The sequence below is a fragment of the Budorcas taxicolor genome, chromosome X (assembly GCF_023091745.1).
Source record: "Budorcas taxicolor isolate Tak-1 chromosome X, Takin1.1, whole genome shotgun sequence".
Classification (NCBI taxonomy): domain Eukaryota; kingdom Metazoa; phylum Chordata; class Mammalia; order Artiodactyla; family Bovidae; genus Budorcas; species Budorcas taxicolor.
In genome coordinates, this window is record NC_068935.1 from 43,885,900 (window position 1) to 43,905,331 (window position 19,432).

The 19,432-nt window shown below is 41.2% G+C and overlaps 1 protein-coding gene across 1 annotated transcript in view; it reads left to right on the top strand.

The window, feature by feature from the left end:
- Positions 1–14,934, top strand: part of SLC9A6 (solute carrier family 9 member A6) — a 50,778-nt gene extending 35,844 nt beyond the window's left edge. The window contains 3 exon segments of the mRNA XM_052662926.1: positions 1,358–1,437; positions 6,995–7,100; positions 12,308–14,934. Coding sequence (XP_052518886.1) covers positions 1,358–1,437; positions 6,995–7,100; positions 12,308–12,580 — 459 coding nt within the window. The 3' untranslated portion in view covers positions 12,581–14,934.
- Positions 14,935–19,432: the final 4,498 nt, after the last annotated feature.

Sequence of the window (19,432 nt, forward strand, 5' to 3'; positions counted from 1 at the left end):
GATGAGTTTGTATGTGACCTAGGATGCCCCTGCCTCTTTTGTGGTCAGAACCTTAAAGTATAATTTCATGGGCTTGAAATAATTGTACAAACCAGGCTGGGTGAGTTCCCATGATGCTGAGTTCCTGGGGTCGTTTCCAAAGGGTAATAGCCCCTCAGTGCCTCTACCCCTATGTCGAAACAAGAGTAGTGATCAGACAGCTCCCCAGACCAATGCTTGATCACCATCTGTGTATGCCTCTACCTGTTATGTCCCCTCTGTCACCACAGAGGACAAATGGAGTGACAGGGAAAGAGCCAGGTAGGTGAGTACCAACTGTGACATCCAGAAAAAAATGTCATTTTTACTTTGCCCTCAAAACTGTGGATACCTTGGCTCAGTATATTGTTTACTCAATATTTCAAGTGTCCACTGGGAAGCACAGAGGAAGATTTTAGTAACTATGGAACATGTAGGGGTTAGGTTTACAGGTGTTCATGTGGTGAGGGGATCGTGAGGTTTGTAGATTTGTTGCTCTTCAGAAAGTGGAGCTATACAAACTAATGCCTCCTGATGTGAAAGGAAACACTGTAAGCCTGTGCATTGTTCTCAGACTTTTTGTATTGTGTGTTTTGATTCCTACTGAGAGGAAGATTCACTTATTTTGAGGATCAGGAAAAACAGGAACCAAACCCAGAATCTAAACTGTACTCTTCGAAAATCTTGGAAACAGAACATTCATGCTGGAAAGAGCCTTTGAGTAAGGTTCACATTGTATTCATGAAAAAACTCAGGCTGGGAGGGGAAGGGACTTGCCCAACTAGTTCACATCAGAGCCGAGATGAACCAGATGGCTTTACAGCGCCACTGCTAACTTCTCCGTGTTATACATGAGGATGCAGTTTATGTTTTGGGGGGAGCTGTTTTTGAAGAGATCTTCTGGCTGTGTTAGTTTTCCCTCCTACCCAGCCTGGCTTACCATGGAATTTCCCTACTTAAATTTTGCTAGTGTTCTAACAACATAGTAGCATCTTTGAAAATGCCAGTTAGTTTTGGGACCCATGACAACTCCCAAAGATCAGAATGTTGATGGGATGTTTTCCACTTAAGGTGCAGTTCACATTGTGGGTGTAAAGCTTTCAGATTTAGGGGGTGGATTATCCCACATTAATTTTTCTAAATGCCAGTCAACTCATAAATCAGGAAGCAGCCTGAGTAATAGAAGTGTTCAGAAAAACACTTCAGTTTCTTATTCCTAAGCTGCAATATACAAGCTCTTAAATTAGGCTATATTTGTAATTCTACAAAGCAATGACTCTTAAATGAATGTGTTTTTTGTCTTTATGTATATATTGACTTATTTATTGTCTGTTTGCAGGGTATTCCTGAAAGTGAAAGAAGAACTACCAAAGCAGAGAGCGCGTGGCTCTTCCGGATGTGGTATAACTTTGATCACAAGTATCCTTAATTTAGAAAAAAACAGTATGAATATGAATGATTACAATTTAATGGAACAACTGTTTTGACTACTCTCTTCCTGAACTGAAATATAAAACATACCTTTGGTCTTCCTTTTCCCCTTCAGTGTAGTGGAGAAGGTTACCCACACACACGGATGAATTCCTCTGAAACCCATGAAGCCAGTAGGGACTGATTATTGCAAAAGCTGGCTATGTGCAGGGACTCAAGAGCCTTTATGATAGACTTGCTTTGCTATATAGGTTTATTTATGGAGTAAACTTTAATATTTATTGTCTTTTAGCTAATTGAGTGAATGCCGCAAGAGGAATTTGTTGGTGTTTGTTAGTGTGTTTGCTAGGGTAAAAGAGGAAAGGCAGGCTTAGGAAGAAACATGGGAATGAGAAACTCAGCGATGCTGGATACTGCAGTAGTCACTGATGTCTTTTCTCTGACCTTTCCAAAGACTGGAAGATTCTCCTCTCCATTCAGAATGCCAGTGCTTCATTATTTACCAGATTTCTTTCTTGTCCTATTGTAACAGTCTTCTTCATAGCTATACTTTAAGTCAGGTTATATATAATAACCTGTTTAAATCATGCTTTTTAAAAAAATTTTTTAAAGATACTTTTTATGTGAACTATTTTTGAAGTCTTTATTAAATTTATTACAGTACTGCTTCTGCTTCTGGTTTTTTGGCCAAGAGGCATGTGGGATCTTAGCTCCTGGACCAGAGCAAACCCAACCCCCTTGCATTGGAAGGTGAAGTCTTAATCACTGGCCCACCAGGGAAGTCCCTAAATCATGCCTTTTAAAAAATTGTATCACTCACTATTTATTAAAATTAATTTCTTATTTGAAAATTGAACTAGATAAAGGGACTATGGAGTTCTTTCTGGCTGAGACTTGAAGTGAATCAAAACCTAGTTTATGTTCTGTTGAAGTGAATTTGGGACAACTATGTAAAATCCTTTTTCCTTGCTTTTGACTTTCTGATCAAAACCTTCTATGTTTAAGAAAAATGCACTTGACACTTATCATTAGAAGCTGCTACTTACTATATTCTGTTTGCTAGATTTTTATATTCAATTTCTGGAAAGACTCTAATATATGGAAACACGAATGAATGCATATCTATGGTATTGTTTTTCAGTTGCTAACTTGTGTTCAACTCTTTGCTACCCCATGGACTACAGAACGCCAGGCTTCCCTGTCCTTCACCATCTCCTGGAGTTTACTCAAACTCATGTCCATTGAGTCAGTGTTGCTATCTAACCATCTCATCCACTGCTGCCCCCTTCTCCTTTTGCCTTCAACTTTTCCTAGCATCAGGGTGTTTTCCAGTGAGTCAGTACTTCGCATCAGGTGGCCAAAGTATTGGAGCTTCAGCTTCAGCATCAGTCCTTCCAATGAATATTTAGGACTAATTTCCTTTAGGATTGACTGGTTTGATTTCCTTGCTATCCAAGGGACTCTCAAGATTCTTCTCCAGCACCACAATTTGAAAGCATCAGTTCTTTGGTGCTCAGCCTTCTTTATGATCCAACTCTTACATCTGTACATGACTACTGGAAAAACAATAGCTTTGACTATTTGGACCATTGTCAACAGACTGATGTCTTTGCTTTTTTATTATGCTATCTAGGTTTGTCATAGATTTTCTTCCAAGGAGCAAGCATCTTTTAATTTAATGGGTGCAGTCACCATCCACAGTGGTTTTGGATCCTCCAAAAAAAATCTGTCACTACTTCTACTTTTTCCCCTCTATTTGCCATGAAGTGATGGGACTAGAGTTCAGATCATGAACTCCTTATTGCAAAATTCACACTTAAATTGAAGAAAGTAAGGAAAAGCACTAGACCATTCAGGTATGACTTAAATCAAATCTCTTATGATTATATAGTGGAAATGACAAATAGATTCAAGGGCTTAGATCTGATAGACAGAGTACCTGGAACTATGGATGGAGGTTCGTGACTTTGTACTGGAGGCAGTGATCAAGACCATCCCCAAGAAAAAGAAATGCAAAAAGGCAAAAGGGTTGTCTGAGGAGGCCTTACAAATAGCTGAGAAAAGAATAGAAGCTAAAGGCAAAGGAGAAAAGGAAAGATATACCCATCTGAATGCAGAGTTCCAAAGAATAGCAAGGATATATAAGAAAACCTTCCTCAGCGATCAATGCAAAGAAATAGAGGAAAACAATAAAAATAGGAAAGACTAGAGATCTCTTCAAGAAAATTAGAGATACCAAGGGAACATTTCATGCAAAGATGGACACAGTAAAGGACAGAAATGGTATGGGCCTAACAGGAACAGAAGTGATTAAGAAGAGGTGGCCAGAATACACAGGAGAGCTGCACAAAAAAGAGCTTCACGACCCAGATAATCTCGATGGTGTGATCACTCACCTAGAGCCAGACATCCTGGAATGTGAAGTCAAGTGGGCCTTAGAAAGCATCACTGTGAACAAAGCTAGTGGAGGTGATGGAATTCCAGTTGAGCTCTTTCAAATCCTGAAAGATGATGCTGTGAAAGTGCTGCACTCAATAAGCCAGCACATTTGGAAAACTCAGCAGTGGCCACAGGACTAGAAAAGGTCAGTTTTCATTCCAATCCCAAAGAAAGGCAATGCCAAAGAATGCTCAAACTACCACACAATTGCACTCATCTCACATGCTAGGAAAGAAATGCTCAAAATTCTTCAAGCCAGACTTCAGCAGTACATGAACTGTGAAATCCCTGATGTTCAAGCTGGTTTTAGAAAAGGCAGAGGAACCAGAGATCAAATTGCCAGCATCTGCTGGATCATGGAAAAAGCAGGAGAGTTTCAGAAAAATATCTATTTCTCCTTTATTGACTATGCCAAAGCCTTTGACTATGTGGATCACAATAAACTGTGGAAAATTCTGAAAGAGATGGGAATACCAGACTACCTTACCTGCCTCCTGAGAAATCTGTTTGTAGGTCAAGAAGCAACAGTTAAAACTGGACATGGAACAACAGACTGGTTCCCAGTTGGGAAAGGAGTATGTCAAGGCTGTTTTATTTAACTTCTATGCAGAGTACATCATGCAAAATGCCAGACTTGATGAAGCACAAGCTGGGATCAAGATTGCCAGGAGAAATATTAATAACTTCAGATACATAGATGACACCACTCTTATGGCAGAATTAAAGAGTCTCTTGATGAAAGTGAAAGGAAAGAGGAGGGTGAAAAAGCTGGCTAAAAACCTAACATTCCGAAAGCAAAGATCATGACATCTGGTCCCATCGGTTCATAGCAAATAGATTGGGAAACAGTGGAAACAGTGACAGATTTTATTTTCTTGAGCTCCAAAATCACTGCAGATGGTGACTGCAGCCATGAAATTAAAAGACGCTTGCTCCTTGGAAGAAAAGCAATGACCAACCTAGACAGCATATTAAAAAGCAGCAACATTACTTTGCTGACAAAGGTCCATCTAGTCAAAGCTATGGTTTTTCCAGTAGTCATGTATGGATGTGAGAGATGGACCATAAAGAAAGCTGAGTGCCGAAGAATTGATGCTTTTGAATTGTGATATTGGAGAAGATTCTTGAGAGTCCCTTGGGCTGCAAGGAAATCAAACTAGTCAATGGTAAAGGGAATTAGTCCTGAATATTCACTGGAAGGACTGATGTTGAAGCTGAAGCTCCAATACTTTTACCACCTGATGTGAAATACTGACTCATTGGAATAGACCCTGATGCTAGGAAAGATTGAAGGCAGAAGAAGGGGGTGACAGGGGAAGAGATGGTTGGATGGCATCTCCAACTCGATGGACATGAGTTTGAGCAAGCTCTGGGAGTTGGTGATGCACAAGAAAGCCTGGAATGCTGCAGTCCTTGGGGTCGCAAAGAGTTCGACCCAACTGAGTGAGTGAACTGAACTGATAGTGGCTGGACCCTCCCAATACAATGGTAAATATAAGCGATGATAGTGGGCATTCTTGTCTTATTCCTGACCTCAAGGGATATTTTTCAATATTTCACCGTTAAGTATGATATTAGCTGTAAGTTTTTGAGATATCTTTGATCAATTTAAGAAAATTCCCTTTTTTTCTAGTTTGCTGAGAGTTCTTATCATAAATAGGTATTGAATATTATCAGACCCTTTTCCTGCATCAATTGAAATGATCACGTGTTTATTTTTTTCTCCTTTAGTGTTTTATCTTGCTGATTTTCATTCATTGTTTGAATGTTAAGCCAACCTTAGATTGGTGGAACAAATCCCATTTGATCATGATATGTTATTCATTGTGTGACACTGGATTTAGTTGCTAATATTTTGTGTCTATTTTCATGAGTATTGGCTTGTGATTTTTTTTCTTGTAATATCCTTATCAAGTTTCTATAATAAGACTGTGCTAATTTTATAAAACAAGTAGGGAAGAATTTTTCTCTTTTTCTGTTTTGTGGAGGACGTTATGTAAGCTTGGTGTTGTTTCTTAAGTACCAGGAAGATTTTAACCAGTGAAGCTTTCTGGGCCTGGAGCTTTTTGTATGAGCAATGTTTTAGTTTGTTTAATGGATACTGGAGCATTCAGATTTTTTGGTCAATATTTGATAAGTTTTAGTTTTTAGGGAATTTGTTCTTGTAGAGTTAAACAACAAGACTTATTAGCCTCAGTACTAAGTACCCTGTTAAGTACCACTGAACTAAGATCTTGATGCAGTAGTACAATTCATCATTCGAGATTTTCAGTGATTTTTGTGTGGCAAGATGTTTTATGAACTGTATAAGTGTGTTTATACAAAATACTTTAATCTTAGAGTGTATGGGAATTTATGTAAATTTCTTCATTTTTAATTGAGAACAAACTTAGGTTGTAATTTTAGAAAGTAGGGAATATGTATATGTGTCTTTCTCCCTTTCTCTGCTTTTTCTTGTGATTCTCTCTTTTTTCCTTTCAAGTATCAAATATATTATTGCATCTGTTTTTATTTTTATTTTTGGAGAATAGATGAATGCTAAAATGGGAGTCTGTGACAGAGGAACTCATGATGCATAATTTTTAAAAATGTTTTTAGAATTGCATTTCCTTTCATACTGAAGTTTCAACTCATTGAAGAGGCCAGCTGAATCCATAGTAAATAATGAAAACCATTTTTATTACTATATTCTACTACTGAAATGTTTAATCGCTTTTCAGGCTCTTTAGTATTCTTTCTTCTGTATCTCCTTTGGTGCTAAATCGAGTGTGATTTTGGCTTTAGTAAAATCACAAAGGCAATATGATGTAGTGGTCAAAAGGTCATAGGATCTGGAATCAGACTGATCTGGGTTTGAGTATTGGTCCTCCATTTACTTGTGTGACTTTAGGCAGATCATTGACTTCTGTGAGCCTGAGTTTCCATATTTGTAAAACAGAGATAATATTACAAAATTTTAAAATGTTGCTATCTCACTGACATAGCAGGGTCATGAAGTGGGACATTTGCTATCTGAAGTGGTGGGTACACTGTGACAGTGATTGTAATCAAGCAGGGTGTTCTTTTTAAATTGATAAAGAACACAGCTCTTCCTTAACCAGCACAGCTATCTGAAGCCTCTGTTGACGCACAGCGGGCCTCCTCTTACCACCACCCTGCCTGCCTGCTGCGGCCCCATTGCAAGATGCCTGACCAGTCCCCAGGCCTATGAGGTAAGTTGGTTTCATCTAGAACCTCAGTTCTTCATTAAGTTAAATTTAAATGTATCTGCTCTGTGGATGGGTGACTGCTTTTTTTGTTTTGTTTTGTTTTGCTTTGCTTGCTTTTATGATATAAAATCCACAAGCAGGAATATAAACATATGTTGCTCAGCTAGAAACTGCACTGAAATCTCTAAATTTATTATATATAATAATTTATGTATAAATTATTTATGGAATAGATATAATTTATCTCTAAATTTATTATAATTCACAGTGTTTGAAACATCATTTGAAAACAGATATGGAATAGCATCTTGCTATCAGTAATTTTAGTAAAAAGAAAAATTCTATTTCTGTGCTGGTTTTCAGTTATTTCGGAGAAGGCAATGGCAACCCACTCCAGTACTCTTGCCTGGAAAGTCCCATGGGCGGAGGAGCCTGGTGGGCTGCAGTCCATGGGGTCGCTAAGAGTTGGACACAACTGAGTGACTTCACTTTCACTTTTCACTTTCCTGCATTGGAGGAGGAAATGGCAACCCACTCCAGTGTTCTTGCCTGGAGAATCAATTATTTGCAGCATGTGATCTGAGCTCAATAATAACTTTATATATTTTAATCTATAAATTTGGATCATCACAGTCATGTTGAGAGGATTACTAAAACATTTTTTGATGCTCCTAAAGTGCAACGGATAGTCTTTTATTTCATATATAAGGGCAAGTTTATCTACCTGTATTCTATATCTCATGGGAGGCATGAACATACCTAGATATAATCTAGATTCCATATTTTTTCCTTAACTGCCAATGTAAGATTGGTGATTTAGCAACAAAGAAAGAAATGACAAATGCTAAGCAGTTTTTATTTCAAAATATGAGCATTTAGTTTTTCAAGTTTTTTGTTAAAAACTTTACTTCTAACCCAATCCTTCAAAAATAATCTGTGACATCAAATAAAGTCCCCATGTTAACAAAACCCATCAGTTTTGACTATTCTGATGTAACACCTTGAGAGGCAAGGGTGTGGTAAAACAGTGTAGATGTGTGTCGCATGCACACCCACACACACACATACACATTCCTTATGACCTCCTCTGTGGTGTTTTAGAGTAGATCTCATGGAGAATGGACAGGGAAGGGGAGACTTAGCTGGGGTGGCACCTGGGTCAGGGAGGAGTGCCCTGCAGCACTATGTTATGTTGAATCTATACACTGACTGCTGGTCGGGTGGGGGGAACACCCCATGTTGTCTTGTCCTTCCCTCCCACTTTACCCAGCTTCCCGTAGCAAGCACAGTGCCCATTCCCTCTTTACCCTGTTAGCCCACATGGCTGTCTGCTGAGGGGTCAGCCAGCTTTGTCAGCTAAGTCAGTGAAGCCTGGCTCTTGGATTCCAGAGACCCACTCACCATCATGAAAAGCCAGAAGAGTTCCACAGTGCCTGTGTGTTCTGTGGAATATAGCTGAATACAACATTGTTCTATTTGCTTCCTTGGGCTGTCATAACAGAGTACCCCAAACTTAACAGCAGAAATTTACTGTCTCACAGTCTGGAGGCTGGAAGTCTGAGGTCCAGGTGCCAGCAGGGTTGGGTCCTAAGGGCTCTGAGAGAGAGTCTATTCCAGACCTCTCTCTAGCTTCTAGTGGTTTGCAGGCCATCTTTGGCATTCCTTGGCTTGAAGATGCGTCACCATGATCTCTGTCTTCATCTTTACCTGGCATTTTCTGTGTGTGTGTGTGTGTGTGTGTGCATGTGTGCAGGTCTGTGTCTCCAAATTTCCCCTTTTTATAAGGACACCTTCCAGCCATACTTGATCAGGGCCCACACTAAAGACCTCATCTTAACATGATCCCTTGCAAAGTCTGTACTTCCATATAAGGTCACATTCACAGATACTAGGAGTTAGGATTTCATATTTCTAGGGGATGAAGGAGATGCAGTGTAACCCAGAACAACTATAAAACTTCATTTTTAATTTAATTTTTTGTTATGCTGACTCCTTATTAAATTGCAAAAGTAGCATACTTACAGCCAGATATTCAAACAGTATAGAATGTACAAAGTGAAAAATGAAAGTCACTCTCTTTCTCCCACCACATCCCCTAGAGACAGTCTTTTTAAGAGTTTATTGTGGATAGTCCCAGATGTATTTTATCTATACAAACTTCTATGTGTGTATATAACTGTCTGTGATTGTTTTTTACAATGGGATTGTTGCAGGGAGGCGGACCCCTTCCAGGGCCCAAAACTGGGCTCTTGTGTAACACTCGGAAATGAATTGTCCAAGGAGACACATGTGCTGACAAAGCAAGAGATTTTATTGGGAAAGGGCACCTGGGTGGAGAGCAGTAGGGTAAAGGAACCCAGGAGAACTGCTTTGCCGTGTGGCTCGCAGTCTCAGGTTTTATGGTGATGGGATTAGTTTCTGGGTGGTCTTTGGCCAGTCATTCTAATTCAGAGTCTTTCCTGGTGGTGCACACATCGCTCAGCCAAGATGGATGCTAGCGAGAGAGATTCTGGGAAGTGGATGGACACGTGGTGTCTCCTTTTGACTTTTCCCGAACTCTTCCTGTTGGTGGTGGCTTATTAGTTCCGTGTTCCTTATCAGGATCTACTGTCATAAAACAACTCATGCAAATGGTTACTATGGTGCCTGACCAGGGTGGGCAGTTTCAATCGGTGTGCTTCCCCTAAGAGGACCATAATAGTATTGTCCTGCTACTTGCTTTTTTTTCACCTAATGATCCACAGCATGGATACCTTTGCAAGAGTCCACGAGAACCTTCTCTCTATTGGTGGCTGCGTAGTGTAGCTTTACTAAGGTTGATCTAGTCAGTCTCATTCCTTTTGTGTTTTTGTTATTACAAACAATGTTTACAGTGAATAGTAAAGTAAAGTAAATGTCGCTCAGTCATGTCCTACTCTTTGTGACCCCATGGACTGTAGCCTACCAGGTTCTTCTGTCCATGGGATTTTCCAGGCAAGAATACTGGAGTGGGTTGCCATTTCCTTCTCCAGGAGATCTTCCCAACCCAGGGATTGAACCCAAGTCTCCCACGTTGTAGGCAGACGCTTTACCATCTGAGCCACCGGGTAAATCTCAGTGAATATCCTTGTATATGTTTACCCAATAATATAAAGTTATAAAGAATAGATTTTAAAGGTTAAATCGCTGGGTCAAAAGGCATATGCATTTTAAAATTTGGTAGCTATTGCCCCAAACTTCAAACTTAATAAAGGCAGTCGAAGGTGCTGAAGAGCCCCTGGTGATGTGTGAAGGCCCCGCAGAGCCTTGTTGTGGGCATTGCTGAATTAAGTGATAGACAGGCTCCTTAGACTTACAGCTTTGATTTACAGCTGGATTGGCTTGGAAGGGATTATGGCTGGTTGGTAGAGCAGGTTTCTTTGGTTTTTAATTTACAGGTCTTTGTCTTTGAGTGTTGAGGCAAATCTCTAGCAACAACAAAGAATTTAAAATTTTCCAGCAACAGCAAATGTGAAATTTTAGTCTAATAGTGTCCTCAGTCTATTTGACTGTCTTAGACAAACTTAACATTTTTAACTGCACAGGATAGAGTTGGGTGTAGGAGGTGTCTATCTACTTCCCTCAAGGAGTATTAGTCACAGACTTTTTTTGCTGTATCAACATGAGTATTTACAGTGATTCTTACTCTACATTTAAATAAAATGACTTTCTGATTTTTAAAAGTAATAAGTACTCATTATAATAAAATTTCAGATAATACAGAAACATAAAGAAAACAATAAAAACCATTAGCAATCCTATCATGTAGAGCTCGCTATCATCATTTTGTTGAATACCCTTCTAGACTTTTCTATTGTTGACTGAAAAAATAGTCACAACCTAAAAGTTGGAATTTTGGGGACTTCAAGTCTGGGAGGCAGCATCTCAAGTAACCCTGAGAAAACTGCTCCCTGGAGGTGGGAGTGGGGAGAGAGGGGTGCATTGGAGCTCAGGCGTAGGGTGGGTGGAACCAGGTTATATAGAAATTTTGCAACAAAGAGTGGGAAGTCTGAATGTCAAAAGTTTTTGTAAATTAAGGAAAACCAGATATCCCAAGTGAAGGAATCTGGCACTTTTCTATGGTGGAAAGATGGCAGAGTCTGGGCTCACTGAAAGCATTCCTTTGATATGCACCTCAGCTGTGTGGGGCCAGTATTCTGTGTTTTCACACCCTGAGCTCTCTTGGGGCTCACTGTGGGCTGTGGCTGCAGTTTGATGGCTGCTGGATGGCAGGTATTCTTCCCTTTCTGAGTTTCCTCAGGCTCACCAGCTCACGTTGGAGGGCTGCAATTTCTTGCTGACTCTGACATCATTGTTTACTGATATGTGGTGGTGGTTTAGTTGCTCAGTTGTGTCTGACTCTTTGTGACCCTGTGGGCTGTAGCCCACCAGGCTCCTCTGTCCATGGGATTCTTCAGGAAACAATACTGGAGGGGGTTGCCATTTCCTTCTCCAGGGGAATCTTCCGGACCCTTTCTCACTATGCACATGTACATTTTTTAATTAACCAAAATGGCACTATATATCCTGGACACTTTTCCGTCTTCTGGAACTTTATGTAATTATATTCTTTTTGGCCCCCAAATTTCCATTAGAACAAAAGCTTTTTGAGCTGCTTGACAAGTATGTAGTGAGGGTAGTGAGGGTTCAATATTTCTAGGCATTGTTGACATGAAAGTGAGCACTTCATTTATTTAAACCTATTCAGCAATGAATTGCACTTACATTTAGTGAATACTTTCTGTGTGCCCCAAATTGTTAGGTGATTGAACTACAGCATACAAGGGATTTAGAGCCTAGTGGGGGGAGATGTGATGCAGACCCCTGCATGTGCAGCTATGAAAAGGGGTAAGTGCCACTGTAGGGAGAGGGCTAAGTGCAGGCTGCTAGGGAAGAACACAAGAGGGCACCTAAGCTAGCCTTGGATGATCAAAGAAGACTTCTGGGAGAAAGTGACTTTTAAGTGAAAACCTCAGTGATAAGTAGGAGTTAATTACCTGAAGGAGGGGAGAGGAGACAGGAGGTAAGAGAAAGCACTAGAGATTTTGGCAGTTGTCAAGCACTTTAGTCTGTAAGCACACAGTGGGGCGAGTGGGGTCAGAGAAAATACAGCATCCTTGAAAATTCAGCTATTGGAAATGTTTCTTTAATCTTTCATAATAATTCTCAAAACTTGTTTTATTTGCATTTAGAACCAGGAACAGTTGAAAGACGATGACTCCGATCTCATCCTCAATGATGGAGATATTAGTTTGACATATGGCGATTCTACTGTGAACACTGAGTCAGCATCATCCGGTGCCCCTAGGAGACTTATGGGAAACAGTTCTGAAGATGCCTTTGATCGGGAACTTGCCTTTGGGGACCATGAACTGGTCATTCGGGGAACACGCCTGGTTCTACCTATGGATGATTCTGAACCCCCCTTAAATTTGTTAGATAATACGAGACACGGTCCAGCCTAAGCTTACTAGTTACTCACTTAGTGATCTGTAAAATTTGCACATGTGATTGTGAAGAAATTCATACTACCTAAAAAGTCCCAGTGCATGTCTCTGAATGTTTAGGCTATATAAATGCTATTTATTTATATAGCATTGAAAGACTATAAATACCCTGTACAAGGCAGATTGTGAACAAATTCTTTTTACTTTTTATTGGCCACACTATGTAGACTGGATCTGTTTTAGAAAGTTAATTTCACAGTGATGTCTTGTGTTCTGTTAGCTTTATGTCTCAGTTCAGGTATACAAGGTGACAGATTTACTCTTTCTTATATTTACCTGCCACTTAACCAGAGTACCAAGTTCTTGTGATGTGAATTAATTTTGTCTTGTGGGAGGGGAGGGAGAAGAAGGAGGGAGCACTGTTTCTGGGGGAGCCCAGGCAGGATAAGTTCCTTTGTTGGAAAGTTGTGTTGATTGCTGCTGCCTTTGTCGTGACCTTTTTCTTTCCTTTTTGTCTGGTGGCCTGTTATGGTGCATGAGGCCAGTGGTTTCAGATCTTGCCCATTCAGGTTGGGGAGTGAAGTGCTGGGGCCCCTTTTGCCCTTTGCCGTGAAAAAATAAATTTTTGGCTCCAGTACACTGCAACTCAGAAAAGAAGGCTGCACATGACTTCCAAGACTTTGTTTCTATTTTCCAGACCAAGACCTTGGAAAGAGTTGCACCATCCAGCCCACTTAGCCAAAGTATAGTTGTATATAGTTCAGAACACTTGATTTCGATTTGGAGGGGCTGGGGTGGGCAGAGGCCAGGAGGAGTAAGGAGCGTAGTGGTTTCAGAGAACTCTCCCCCCAAATCTGTAAATACTCTGTACCAGATAAGTTTAAATGAGAAATTCAATTGCTGCTTACTTTTTGATTATGTACTTTATCTGTATAGCAAGCTTTGTGGTCAGAAGTTTTTATATCAATATAAATTGCTGCTCTTTAGCAGCCAAACAGGAGCAAAATGTAAAATTTTTGAATTTACTGTGTCTACTTGTCATTCGTTAGTTTGTAGTTGATGTTAATTTATGAATCCATGACCGTTCCACAGTACACCACAGCCAGTCATGAGAGAATACAGCGCTCCAAAGCTTGTGAGGACGGTTCTGCCTTTGTGTGTACCAGGTGTAGTTGTCTTCATGTTCATGTGACTTTTTAATATGAAATACTTAAGCTGCCCTGTTTGTTTTGTTTCTTACAGTTTTCAAGGAAGAGTGTATAACAATTGCCCATTTCATATTCAGAGTATGAAAGTGGATTTTATTTTGTAATGCTGCAAATACCTAACAGTGTATTGAATACTTAGCAGGGGGGATCCTTTCCAATGTTGATTCTGACCTGTCAAAAGTTTTGGAAGAAAAACAAACTTCTGTAGGTTTTTTCCCCCCCTCAGGTCTGAGTAGCATTGCCTTAAATCTTAACCAATTTGAAAACGGTTTTGTTTATGTGATGTTCAAATTGCCCAATGCAAAATATCTTTCCAAACAAAATATACTTATTTTCCCAAAGGTTTTCTTGCTGTGATGCAAACACTCCTTGAGGTTTTAAGGGAATTCTACTGTTGAACCCTTGAGTGGCAGCTCTAACTGTTGGCATAGCCATTTGTTATGTAGTGGTAGCGACTTTCCTGCTATGCAGGAACCTGTGAAGTGTGCATTTTCTATAATGTGTGCCTCTTCATGCAGTCAATAATTTCTTGTTAACATGTTTGAGGGGCTTTGAACTTCAGCGTCATTTACCCACAAAGTCATTCACGCTGTAAAAGGTTATACAAGAAATTCACAACTACCTTTTTTATCCTGTCAAGTTACTGAGCTCACTTTATGAAAATGACTGTAAATACTTAGCATGACAAATTCAGTAACTTGTCTGTTTCAGCATGCATAAGACTTTTTCTTAGGGAAACTGATAAAGCTTGAGTCAACTGAATCTGCCTTCGTACTTTATCAAAGGAGAACCAAGCCTGCTGTGCTTAAATCAGCATCTGGAAGATTCTCCTTTCCTCTAATCTATGTGTGCACCTCCAAGCAAAGAAGAAAAAAACAAACTCTGCTCATCCATCTGTTAGTTTAAGACATCTGAATGAACTTGGATGAGGTACAGTCAGAATTCTCATCATGCACAAGTAGAACTGTTCTCAGACTTGTTTTCCTGTTCTTTGCGGACCCTACACGTGTGAATGACTTGAACATTGTGTCTTTTCAAGTTATTTTTTAAGGTTCCTTGGCATTGTATCCTAGTTGTCCGTGTTTGGCAATGTGCTGTTGAAGTAATAGACTTTTAATCTTTATGTATTTTTTTTTTTGTTTTCCCTTGGAGGACTTGGACAGATGTTATAGTGGTTTCTTTTAGGAAAATCTGTCATTAAAAAAATTATAGCCTTGCAAATAACCATTCACGGTGTTTGAGTCACAGTTTATTCTAGTAAGAGGTAAAGAGTGCTGACTTCATTTATTTTTCTACCTATATACCTACTGGGAAAGGGGGGGAAGACTGATTTTTTTTTTTTTTAAAGCAGCAAACAGAAACCTAACAGAACATAACTTACGGGGTGGCAGATTTTTGGTGCTTATGTGTAAGGCTGGATGTGTTTGCTCACGGGCACAGTTGGACCATTGAAGAAATATGATTCAAAGCAGTTGAATTCTGTTATATTGATTTGTAGCCTGTTAGCTCAGTAATGGATAATGTCATGAACATGTTAACTTCCATTATGTGGGGAGAGTAAATTCTGTAGAAAGTTAGGTAAGGTAGTTCCAAGTTGGGTTGAGAGTACAATCACACAAATAGTCCTTTTCCAAGTTAAAGACAGGTCTTTCTTATTGTGTGTAAGAAGTTTTGTAGGTTGGGGTTTGCCGACAGTCGCTTCGCCTAGTCTGGTAATGGCACCAACCACACCATGATTGTCTTTTGGTGCCGCCCACTCCAGCTTCCTTGCTGATGGTCCTTGAGAGGCCCAGGTGGTGGCCTCCACAACACAGGCTTGTTTCTTGAACCAACTCATGTTTTCTAATTCACAAAGAAAACCTTCACATTAGGTTTGAGAAAGTATATTTGTTTACCTGACTCAATGCACAAGTGTTTGGAGATGAAAGTGTAGATGCCTTGACTTAATCAGAAAGCCCCTGTAGGAAGCACTTCACACAGATGACGCAGTGTTGATGCGTGAGGCTTGCAGTCAGCTGGGAATGGTAAAAGTAGTCGTTCAGTCACTAAGTAGTTTGCATTTTTTGGGCCCCCTTGCTGCTGCTGCTGCTGCTGCTGCTAAGTCACTTCAGTCGTGTCTGACTCTGTGCGACCCCAGAGACGGCAGCCCACCAGGCTCCCCTGTCCCTGGGATTCTCCAGGCAAGAACACTGGAGTGGGTTGCCATTTCCTTCTCCAATGCATGAAAGTGAAAAGTGAAAGCAAAGTCGCCCAGTCGTGTCTGACCCTCAGCGACCTCTTGGACTGCAGCCTACCAGGCTCCTCCATCCATGGGATTTTCCAGGAAGAGTACTGGAATGGGGTGCCATTGCCTTCTCCGTTGGGCCCCCTCAGGTCTAGGCAATGTATATGGGAGGTATTTTTTCATTTCCATTTTAACTTCATTTTCATAATGCCAGGAGGGTATATTCCATTACTCTCTTTTCACTGATGAGGGAACTTAGGTGGAGGGAAGTTGATACACTGCTAGTAAGTGACAGAGTCAGGACTCAAATCCAGTCTTGACTCCAAAGTCTAGATTTCTTCCCTGCTACTCTAGTAGCTCCAGTGCCAGGTGACAGGCTACTCCATCTTGAGTATTAGTAGAAGGATGATGAAGGGAATTACAGATGTCTGTCCTGCTGCCCACCCACCACTTGCTCGTCATCAGGCCAGGGTAAGGCATGAAGTCTCAGCTCTGTTCCTCCATTTGATGCACTGTTGGCTGCCAGGCACACGTTCCGCTGGTTGGGAAATTTCTTGAATTCTTAGTGAAGTGCCCTCTTGTATCTCCGAGTCCATGGACAAGGCAACGTGGCTAACATCATGCCTTCACAGTGTGCCTGCCAGTATTTTCACTAAGGAGCCCACCTTTGATGGCAGAGCATGAGGTCGTAAACAATGGCCATGAACCCACACAGAGTTTGGTATAACATTGATAGAAAAAGCCCAGGCTCTGGAGTTACACAGACCTGAGTTCAAATCCAGACTCTGCTGCTTGCTTATAGTGTAACATTGACCACTTACATGTTGCCAAGCTTTTGCAATTTCTTAGCTGTAAAGTTAATTCATTTAAGAAGTATTTGTGTATTTACTGTGCCCCACATGGTGGCTATAGCAGCGAACAACAATGGTCCCTGCCTTCATAGCAGGGGATGCCAGTGACCATCTCATGGTGTTGCTGGGAATCATTCAGGCAAGAAATACCAAGTGCCTTCTGGTAGGGGAATATGTACCTCAAATAGCAGACAACACCAAATACAATCAGCACAGGATGGAAAAGTACAGGAGACTCTAAGTGGGACTGTCATTTGGTCATGGGGGATAGGGAAGCTTTTCCTGATGATGAGATATTTAAGGTTAGACCACGGAGTAAGCAGAGGGTCAAGCAGATGACAAGGTGAGGATGAGAAATATTCCAGGCAAAGTGGATAGTGACAGCCTCTACCTGTAACTTTCACACAAATTCATTCAATCAAATAGATACTGAGTGAAACCATACCAGGTACTGTACTATCTACATATAGTGAGGAATAAAATAGATGCGGGCTACCCTCTTATACTCACACCTGAGTGTGCAAGACAGGAAGTACCCAGCACTCATAATGAGAAGCACCTTGAACCCAAACCTGTCCTTGCAACTTCCTCCCCTTCAGCCCTCTCCCACCACCCCTTTGAGGCAAGTCCATGGTCCTCTTCGGGGTCACAGCTTTCAGTTATTGGAAAAGAAAAACTGCTGTGTCTTCCCTGAGTCTTTCTGCCCCTAGACTGACAATCTCATTGCCTTCCTGTATTTTGGATGCTCACACTAGGAGTCCATTGTTCTAGACATATTTGTGGATTCACCTGAGACCGTGTTGGCTTTTTGTTTTAGTGGCATCGTCTCCCTCATCTTAAGTGTCACCAGAAAGTCTGAGCTGGCTTCCTGCCTTCATGGAACTTCCAGTTGGGGAAGGCCAACCATAAATAAGCAAATATACACATCAAGTAATTAGAGGTTGGGATAAATACCAAACAGGAATCAGGTGAGAGGGTACTGGGTGAGGAGGCAGGGGCTGGATGGCTGTGGGAGGGCTCGTCGAGGAGGCCTTGCTCAGGAGCTGATATTAAAACCAAGGCTTGAAGGAACTGGCCAGGCAGAGGACAGGGGAAGAGTAATGGGAAGTTCTGGTTTGGGGTAGATGCTCAACAAACGTTTGCTGAAAAGGAGCAAAACACCCTCATACCCTTTACTGAGTTGGGTTTGGGAGGCCAGCACAGTGGAGTGGGAGGACAGAATGGCCAGGTTTCAGCCCTGCCTGCCACTGGGCACACTGAGGAAGTTGCTTAAACCTCTCTGAGCCTGTTTCTTCCCTTATAAAATATGGCAGGTCATGGATCCAGTGAGCATTTATTGAGCTACTGTCATGTGCCAACACTGTGGTAGGTACTGAGTTATGATTCCAGGCCCAAGTAGCTGCCAGATCTGATTGGGGGATCAGATGAAGTGATGTACATGGAAACGTTTTGACCAGGATTCAGAAGGCTCTTGACACTGAGCTTGAGTATTCCGCCAGGTGTTGTGATGAGGTGCTACATGAATAAAATAGGGAAAACTCTGCAGGCCATGCTTCTACTGTGAGCGACTTTGCTTCAGAATTTCCAGTTCCGCAAGTTGGAGGTTTCCCAAGCGGTTGCCACGGTGAAGGCTGAACTCTGAGAACTGGCTTAGCTGGGGCTGTCATGGCTGGAGCCTGACTGCCGTGAGACCTGACGGTTTCTGAACGATTCTGTCTACTGAGTGAAAGAGCCCCTCTCCTTGAGCAGCACCATCCTGCCGTTGCAGCCCAGGAGCCCTGCCCCCGGTGTCCACTGCTGATGTCTGATGGTGTGAGTCCCACTCAAGAGACAGCTTAGCAGTGCAAGTTCTTTCTTTTTGTGGTGATGGAAAAACACTTTGAAAGCTCTGTGAGCTCTTCTTGGAAACAAGGTTTAATTTCTCCAGATTTGTTGGAACTGAAGTGGTTCGCTATGTGTTTAAATACTAATCCTACAAAAATTGCTTGACAAGTATTCAACTCTTGGTTGCTTGGGGAGTCACAAGGCTTTATTACATGATTTTTTTTCCTTCATTTGAATCTCCTATACAGCTGTGTTCCCATGTGCACTAGGCAAAAAACATGTGAGCTGCTTTTGCATCTGAAAAATCTGGAGGACTTCTGTCAGACAATGAAAGCTGCCTGTTTTTCCCATCTGAGAGCTTGTTTGGTGTGAGAAAGTGAGATAATGGTGATCAGACCCCCTGTCTGCACTACACAATTGTTTTTTTTAACACTTTCTTGAGACCAACAATCAGAGCTTCATTTTCTAATGGGAACCAAGAAGCTGATATTTAAACATTTGAGCCTACTAATATTTCACTTCCTAACTTCCCTCCAGGAGTTGGTGATGGACAGGGAGGCCTGGTGTGTTGCGATTCATGGGGTCGCAAAGAGTCGGACACGACTGAGCGACTGAACTGAATGAACTGAACTTCCCTGGAACCTGTAAGTAGTAACATGGCAAAGAGAATTACAGTTGTAGATGAAATTAAGATTGCTAATCAGCCAACCTGGAGATGGGGAGGTTATCCTGGATTGTCCAGTTGGGTCCAGTCCAATCCCAT